General features: G+C 42.7%; 1 protein-coding gene across 3 annotated transcripts in view; it reads right to left on the bottom strand.

Annotated features, from left to right (window-relative positions):
* gramd4a (GRAM domain containing 4a) overlaps window positions 1-9,428 on the bottom strand; it is a 48,642-nt gene that overhangs the window by 32,171 nt on the left and 7,043 nt on the right. For all 3 annotated transcript variants that reach the window (XM_005725113.1, XM_005725115.1, XM_005725114.1), the window contains exons 2-3: window positions 6,897-7,110; window positions 517-637 (exon numbers count right to left, since the gene is read on the bottom strand). In XM_005725113.1, the coding sequence (XP_005725170.1) occupies window positions 517-637; window positions 6,897-7,110 (335 nt within the window). The remainder of the gene's footprint in view (window positions 1-516; window positions 638-6,896; window positions 7,111-9,428) is intronic.

Raw genomic sequence — 9,428 nt, 5'->3', positions numbered from 1 at the left:
TGCATCACTAGTTCTGGGTAATTCAGAAAATCTGAGGCAGGACTCAGATATGCTGCTCCGGTGCTCGATGGTGGGTGTTACGGATGTTTGTGTGGCTATTTTTGCTGGTGCGACTACCATAGCAACAGTAACCAACCATCACAAAGCAAGGTAGCTGAGCTTTAATTAAAAGTGTATCAGCCAAGTTAGCTGCCTGTTAGGAAATGCGTTCATTTAGAACAGGCTGATTAGCCACTTCAGTGATCAACTTCTCCATTTTGATGCTGAACTATAACAGGAAGCCACTTTGCTCTTTCTGAATAAATGCATGAGATTTTTTGGCTTAACAGTCAGACTGGAGCATTTGAATAAACATATTTGATTGGCTGATACCTACACTGGGACCTCAAAAACTGGATTTTTCTCAGCTTTAAGTGCAAGCAGCACAAATAAAGTTTCAGTAAATAAAAGCAGCTTAAGCAATTATATTTAGTTGGAAAATAAATGCCCAGAAAAGTGCAGTGTGTGCATACTCACGTAGGAAATGTTTCTCCAATAAGGCAATTTCCAAATGACCCTTGACTTCGTTGAGCCGCTCTGACTCTGACCTCTGGAAGTCCTGTATGGCTGCAGCCATAGTGGGAGACCCCGAACCAGCCTGTGCACACAGACACACACATTCATTCATGCATACATACACAGGCACGCAGGCAAACACAAACAAAAACAGAGAAACAACAAAGAAAATCAGATTTGAATTCTTGTTTCCATGCACGCGACACAAAATCCACACGAGAGCACAAGCAGGGAGATCCCATATGATCGAATACACACAGATTAGCTTGGTGCAGTGACTCACACCAATGTTTCCTCTCCTGGTTCGAGTCCAGCAGGAGCGAGATAGCAGGAGGAAGGCAAAAAAAGAGGAGAACCCCCCCACCTCTTCTGACTACAGCAACACTGATGACTCAAACAGCAATGACTGAGGGATACAACCCTGACACACAGGGAGAGTAGGTGGACGAAATGTATGGCAACGACTGAGAGATGATGACTGTGTGTGAGAGAGAGAAGGGAGCGGGATGAGAAGGGTAAGGAAAAAAAGGGGAGAGCGGGTGATGAAGGAGGAGGACAGGATGAGAGAGACGGCTGTGCTAGTGCGTGATGAGCACTGCAGGTTGAGCATCGCTGCTCGACTATAGCGGGGGTCCTTTAAGAGACTCTCGCCACACAACAGACGCATACACTAACGCACACACACTGCAGCAGCTTCTCCCTGACAGCAACCGGTGAGGCTTGCATGTGCCTGCATAGACAGTCTCCCTTGCTTGAGATGTTGCAGTCTGAGGACGAGAGCGCAGTAGCACAAAACTGATGGTGACCTAAAAAAAAAAAGTGCTTTGGGAGAGAGCCAAAGTCTAACGACACCGAAGGCTGGTGAGACAGCGACGCCACGATGGATAGCGCGTCCCTGAATACAGAAGCACTTCAAAGAAAACAAATGAGAGGCTCTCCTGGAAGTGTGTCACGAAGAAGAAGAGGGATGTTGAGTGAAAGAGAGAAAGTGAAAGAGGGCAGAGAAGTAAATGAAGGAAGCAGGATGAAAGAGAGCCAAAAAAAAAAAAAAAAAAAAGAGGCATGAAAGAGAAAGATGAGGAGGAAATGTGAGGAGAGGACAGAGGGGCAAACAGATGTTTTTTTGCTGCATTGCGAGCAACGATTCTCTTTAGTTTGGATTTTGGCGGCTTTGTTTTATGTCCTACGAGGACGCATCACTTATACACGCCTCTGATGCTTTAAGTAGGCGTCCGCTCACACTCATAATGTCCTGGTTATCAAAAGTAGGTCAAACGCTGACGTCACCCTGGACAAATATCGGCTAATTAATTATTGTGTTCCCCCTCTCTCCTTTTAATGAGCATGTGATGTGAGTTTAGGAAACCCTCCGTTTGGAAAAAAAAGAGAAACTCAATCTCTTCTGAGAATGCACGCTGAGAAAACTGAACAGATATAACTGTGACAAGTGTGCAAATCACAGGAAACACCTCCATCTAATGAAATTCTCCAAGCAACAAGGTTGCTATATAAAGATCAACTTGTACTTTGCATCACACCCACTCAGCCTTCAACCATTTATCTGCAACCTCAGCAAAAGACTGCATAAGGTCACGCCCTGGAATCTATTTGAAATGCAATATTAATCCAGTCTGTCTGGTATAAAACAGAAGCTAAGAGATGCTGTTGAACTCATTTACTCCACCCATATTTTTAATTTTAAATCCAACTGTTGAGTGATTTCTGATCAGCTTCCACTGACTAAAATTGAATTGAATTTTTCTTATTGCTGCTTAGTCATCACACCTTAGCCAGTCACGTCCGCCGGCCCTGCCTGAGCCCGGTTCTGCCAGAGGTTTCTTCCTGTTAAAAGGGCGTTTTCCCTTCCCACTGTCCTTTACTCATTGTTCTAATTTTGTGGGTTTTTGCAGTATTACTGTAGGATTCTTACCTTACAATATAAAGCACCTTCATAAACCTCCGAGTTTTAAAAATGTGCTGCCATTGTGCACTCCTGCAAGATTCAAGAAACTGGTTTCTTCGCGTCTCCATGATTTGCACCTTTTTTGTCTGTGACTGGATAACTGTGTGGGTGATCTGAGTCAAGGAGCAGATTTAACACACTTCATCCTGGAGCTCTTTAGCTCTTCACAGACGGTCCTGTTTATTGAGCCACAACTCTCAGTAGTTTCTGCACCTCTCTGCTTCACGTTAGCCATTTCTCACTTCACTTATTTTATAGGCTTCATGATTATACCGGCCCCTTCCATCCACAAACACCAGGATATAAATATGTAATTGTTCTGATCACAGTATTTTCATTTTTTTTAAAGAAAGTGAGGTGTAGAAAAATGGGGGGGGGGGGGGAACTAACAGTAGTCAGCTCCTAAAAAGTATACATAATAATAATAATAATGATGATGTTTTTGGGGAGTATTCAGCTGCTTTTACTTGTTTAAAGCCTGGAAAGAGATGATGCTGCCAGATGTTGGCTAGAAGCCCAACATGAATTGACAGCTGCTTCAAAATCCTGCAAAAACTGAAACCTCTCAATCACTTCCTCAATATCTCTTTCAGCCCTTCCTGTTCGAAGGCCGGCTTTTAAAAATCGATATATAACTCGATCCATTTTCTTTTAGTGATACCTGTTGTACAGACTTTATGCCTGCTCGTGACTAGAAGTTGGATTTGTTGCCAACCTTAAAGAGAAAAACTTGAAAGTCTAAATCAAGTCAGGTTAAAATGTCAAGTATCACTGACTTACTCTTCTAAACTCTGCCGATGCAAACACTTCCTGTCTGACAGCACCTCTGTTTCCATTTTCTTCTAGCCTCTAGGAGAATATCATCAGAACAAGACAAATGCAGAGATGTCCTGGTTAGCAACAGTTTTCTTGTACAGAGGAGAGATTCGACCAGCTGCTAAGTGCTCTCCTACACTGTGAGGCAGGCTACTCTTAGCGCTTTAATGTAGGGGCTGGGCTCCTGCGCTGGAGTGCTCAGGTAACGAGACAAGTCGCCCTGAAAATGTCCAGTCCTCCCCGATTCAGAGTCATTTGAGAAGAGAGCAGCTCCTGGGATCTCACGTGCCGACTACACTCTACTCCTGATTTTTAACTCTCTCAGGAGGCTAGAAGAGAGCCTCGCAGATGAAGGTGATAATAAGAGAGGAAGACTTCAAAGCTTTGCTCTGCTTCTGAGCACATCAATAGAGACCTTCTTTGTGTCTGACAGAGCAGCGGTCAAGCGGGCCGCTGGTGGTACTTTTTGATCTGTCAATTCTAATGAAAAACAATTAACAAATGTATTTGGGCAGCAGCGAAAAACCCAAAACAAAACCACAATAGACAATAGCAGGCACATGCAAGTTTAGCAGCACTTGTTAACGAACATGCAGCTGCAAAGATAGCCACACAAGTATTATTTGTGCCTCTTCTCACTTTCACTTTTGTTTTTCTACCAGTGAAACTACCCACCCTCCCCCCTTCCCAAGCAGATTTGCTGTTAACCATGTGATTTCTAAAAAATGGCTCAGGTATCTGAGGTGTTTCTTGAAAAGTCACTTTAAAATCCAATAAAACTGATTACAAATATACAACTTAGAAGGTATACTAAGAAAAGACACCGCTTGCCACAGCAACATCTTAAAGGTTGCTCACAGCTCCTCATACATGACAAATTTAAACCCACTCGGTTGTATTCTGTAGTGTTTACAAAGTATATAAATCAGGTTTGGCTACTGTTGACATTTCAAAAGGATGACTGTAACCCAGAGCTCAACTCTTTTGGATTTTTCTGCCATTACAAAACTGATCTTTGGACCTTAATATGAAAAACAGAGAGAGATAAGAGTCTTGAGTTTAAATCCTGATGGTATCATTACAGGCTCAAGTACTCATGTCTAGTAAGTACATGCTTTGGCATTGAATGGCAGGTTCGAAGCTGTTCAGCGCTAACAGCTGGTCAAGTATTTTAAATGCATGACAACATGTAAAACTTAAAAGGAACAAATGCATCTAATTAAAATGCACACATGCAGCTGGAGGAAATGGAGACATTTGAATATATTGATGTCTACAAATGGAGATCCAATCAGCTGACACTTAGCTGCTCGGATGGTCCCGCGTCTTAATTTAAACTTGCGAGACATTTTCTCCAGGACACATTTGCCCTCTTTGTCAAACCTGCTCCTTCTATTTTGTCCTAAAACTACCCACAAAACTCATTTTTCTTCATTGGCCTCTGACACCGAGTTGCACACTGTGTCTCCTGTGCCTTTTTCAACTACAACTGTACACTTTTAGCACCTGCTAGCAAGTACTTTACTTATTTCAAATCTATTCACTTGTTTATTTTATCCACTGTGCCTTTTTTCAGCACTTTGGTCATTTAATGTGCTTAATAAATACATTTATAATTTGATTTTTACATTATTCCTATTGGGTACTTTTAGTATTTTAAGTCAGTACAATTGATTCAATTTGTAGAGCTCGTTTTAATTTATGGGGTGACTTGTTATAGTCAGTCCTTTTTAGGTGATTAATGCTCCGCATGGCTGGCGGCAGAAGCAATGCTTCATTAGTTTGGTTATTTCTTTATAACCACAATATCCTGCTTCAGAATGAGAGAAAATGTGCTACGTAATGGCAGGAATACATAATTCAGGTCTAGTTTCTCACATTTGAATATTAACATTACATTTTGGTCATTGTCTTGGCTGAAAGAGACCATTACAATAGATAATGGCTACACTGAAAGTCCAACATTTGCGGTGATCAAGCTGCCTGATCCAGCAGGTAAAGTGAGGCCGGTGAGGTCGCACGCGCTCGTCTGTTCAATGACTGAGCGCCATCTGCCCAATGACATCCTGTCTATTTAATATGGATGACACAAGCTAGTTTGTCAAGAAGTATCGGTGTATATATTCAGCAACCCAAGGGCACGCTCTTTTTAAACAGATGAGGCAATGAAATTAGGTTTCCACTTAGGCCATATGACCCAATCCTGAAGGGTAAAAAGCACACATCAGTGGTGCCACCAGGGTGGGCTCCAGTGTGACAATAAGGACCTCTTAAGGGTACTGTGGACTAAAGGTGAGATATCCACCATGCCGTTTAGGCTATAAGATACACAAGGGAATGTGGGAGAAAGTGCATGCTTCATGTGTGCATCCCAGCAGGGATGAGAGCAAGCTTGGTCTATTTTAGGGCTTCAGAGTGTGAGTCATCAGTGCTGTGATGTGGGTGATGCCTTCTCAGTGGGCTGGTATGCACACAGGCAAACACCAGAGCAAAGACAGAAAAATTATATCCTAGCTCACAGGTGCACGTGTGAAAACAAACACATGAAAATACAGACACGTTGCACATGCCTATAAAGTACGCTCAAAAGGGAATTCACGGCTAGATCACTCATTTGATTTGTGCAGGAAAACTCAAAGAAAGGCCTCATGAGCAACAGTTACCTAAACTCTCTCTCTGAACAGAGACACAGAAGAAGACAGAAAAAAAAACAATGAAAGGGGACAGAGATCTCCTGAGCATTTATTCAGGAAATGATACAATCAAGTGACTAATCTGGTGCATTTAATTATCAGTGTGCACGGCAATGACGACAATCCTGCCGTTTTTAGTCACCACTGAGGGCAGAAGAAAGCTTCAGATTTCAGAACAGCATCCAGCGTGGGGGGAAGAAATATCAGAAAACATGGTGTTTTTTTATTTTGTCACAAAGTTTAGTCTTCTTACAGTTTCCTCTGGATCTTGTCCATGCCCTCCCCTCTAGACATCTTGGAGTCCAATCTTCTGAGGCCAACTTCCTGTCCTCTCGCCTCCTCCATCACTCTCCCCGCTTAAATCTTTTCTCTCCCTCCATTTTTCATTCTCTACTTCTCACAAATGCTTCCAGTATTTAGGCTCTTGACTCATGCTGATGGCTATCTATATCTTATGTCCACTATTAGAAAAACCTCACTGCTGCCATCTCCTCCATTTTTCTTTTCATGATGAGCCCTCCCTTTTTCGTTCCTCTTCAGATAAGCAGAAAGAAGGGGACTTTTAAAAAGAGCAACATGGTTTTGTTTTTCAGCTGCAGCGCTCCTTAAACTGGAGAAGAAATTCAAACCAGCATGATAAAGGTAAAGCAAAATCCCCTGCTTGTCTCCCCCCTTTTTTCTGTTGAAGAAACACCAACTTCAGTGATTTAGCATCACACCCTTTTTAGAAGGACTAATGGATGAGTCACAAAACAACCCCAAAAAAACCAAAACAAAACCCTAAATCCTCCCATGCGTGTTTACCTTTCCATCACAGGACAAAAAACCAAACAAACACAAAAGAAGAAAACAAAATGATGAGCACTCACGGGTTCTCGCAGGACGTCCTCTGTGTCACGCAGAGCTGCTCTCGGCTTCAGCTGCATGTCGTCGCTACATTCGTTGTCGGAGGCAGGTGGCGACTCGGCCAGATCCGGGAATTCGTCTCTCGTCCTGGGGCCTCGGAAGCGGATCTTGTCCAGGCGCTTTAGCATGGTCAACACCGCACACCTGGGCTTTACCTTAACATGGCGGACGGCAACCCTGCGGGCACAAAATACACGGGCTGCTGAACAGGCAGTAAAGGACGAGTCATTAACACTGAGAGGAAAACAATGTCTTTACTCCCCTGTTGTTTACAAAACTCACAGACCCACTACAGTTCATGTAAACATGCTTTTCTTCATCGTTATATACAGATTATTGTTTACAGAATAGTTTGGTTTATATTTTACTGAATTAATTTGATGCACATACAGAGGAAGGGATTCAATTATTAGTTAAAAAAATATTCACTTAATTGTAACATATAACCTTAATCTTAAATCTAAGAAATGTAACGTGTCACGCTTCTCTTCCTGTAAGGCGGTGCTTGATCCATTTTCTCACATACCAACACATACTACAGTCTTGGACTGCATGTTCAGGCTCCAAATTTTCCAGTGTTTGGATTTTCCTCCTCTTTTTAGTCTACACAGGAATATGGGGCCACCGTATCCTGTCACTCCTCCAGCAAACAGCAGATTTAATTCACATCAATAGCTGGAAAGGTGGTGCTGGTCGAGAGGGACTGTGGGAGGCTGTTAAAGGCTTAATGGTTGCGTTTTCGTGTCAAGGGTTGACATCTAATGAAGACAAGTGGGGGCTGTTTGAGTCATCATCCACTGCAGTAAACTTGACCCTTATGAAAGTAACGAAATACAGACAGGATTTACAAAGTCATCTACCAGCAATGTGCGAAACAGGTCATGATAGTTTAACAGGAACCAGCTTCAAAGCACAACAGGTGCTAAACTGTTTCTGGCAAACACATCACAGTGCTGTCAAGGCTGCTGTTTCACATCAATAGTGCCATCCAGAAGTATGTGATCAGGACTCATCGTTTCTAAACTGGTCCGTGTATGAAATGACTAATAGACAGAAAATAGAAATATTAATAAAAATATAAAATGTTGTGTTATTGTAGTGTTTTGATCTCAATTAGCAAAACCAACACATTTCTTTCAGCTTTATGTTGTTTCTAGCTTCCTGTTCCTTTATGGCGCGTGACAGAGAAGCGCTAACTAAAGGTGATTTGACCAACTGTAGCGAGCACAGTGCGGCAGATCGCGAATTCTTGAGACCAGTGCCGACACAGGCGTTTAAGGAGTGCACGAATAAATGTCACTGAAAAGAAAGAATCGTGGGTTCATTTTTATTAGTTTTCCAGCAATGCATTTCACAATCTAACTGGCAACTTCATATGAACACGTTACTTGGCTACATGTGCTGCAATATTATCAACTGACTGTTATCCTGGCCAGGCTCTAGCTGTGACTCACTGCAACTATCACGCACTCAGTGTTTCTTCCAGAAAAAGCTGTTTGGCCTGCTGGCTGCGAACAAGGATCTAGCCTACCGCAGCCTAACAAGTGAATGTAAGGGACAGATATCAAAACGAATGGTAAACAGTAAAAAATGGTGCAAAGATTGTCCAAGTCCAAAATTATACTATCCCAAACTTTTAGCCCACTGTAGCTCCGCATTGTTAACTAGTGTAAGCAACAGCATGTGTCTACTTTAAATCCTAACAGGACAACAGAAACATGACAACACTATGGATGGGTACCACACTTTGTACTATTAACGAGTTATGTTGGTACTAACGAGTACTGATTCACACTAAAATAATCAGTACACCTACTCAAAAACAAAATGTCAAAAGCTGAAGAGTGGACTGTATCCGATAGGCTGACGGCTAAATTCAACAAAGGACCTGCAGCTAACTTTAGCACATCTGTTGCTGACTTCTCAAAAAAAAAAAAAAAAAAAAAATGAAACCTTTGGAGGATGATAACACATTTAGTGAGACACATGTGGGCGGTCGTGGCTCAAGAGTTGGGAGTTCGTCTTGTAATCAGAAGGTTGCCCGTTCGAGCCCCGGCTCCGACAGTCTCGGTCGTTGTGTCCTTGGGCAAGACACTTCACCCGTTGCCTACTGGTGGTGGTCAGAGGGCCCGGTGGCGCCAGTGTCCGGCAGCCTCGCCTCTGTCAGTGCGCCCCAGGGCTTTGGCTACAATGTAGCTTGCCATCACCAGTGTGTGAATGTGTGTGTGAATGGGTGGATGACTGGATGTGGAAAGCGCTTTGGGGTCCTTAGGGACTAGTAAAGCGCTATACAAATACAGGCCATTTACCATTTACCTCAACAGCTTCAATTACTCCTGTAATCAAGTAGACAGCTGGATCAACTGTCCTTTAACAAACAGGATTTTTTTTTATGGCTACACTAACATTTCCTATCAGCACGGTAAACAACCTTATGATTGCCTACAACCCAGTCAGACCTCTCAGGTCATCAGGTTCAGATCTTTAACTATACC

The sequence above is a fragment of the Pundamilia nyererei genome, unplaced genomic scaffold (genome assembly GCF_000239375.1).
Source record: "Pundamilia nyererei isolate P.nyererei 1_Seehausen unplaced genomic scaffold, PunNye1.0 scaffold00014, whole genome shotgun sequence".
Lineage (NCBI taxonomy): Eukaryota > Metazoa > Chordata > Actinopteri > Cichliformes > Cichlidae > Pundamilia > Pundamilia nyererei.
This window is presented reverse-complemented; position numbering and strand designations above follow the sequence as displayed.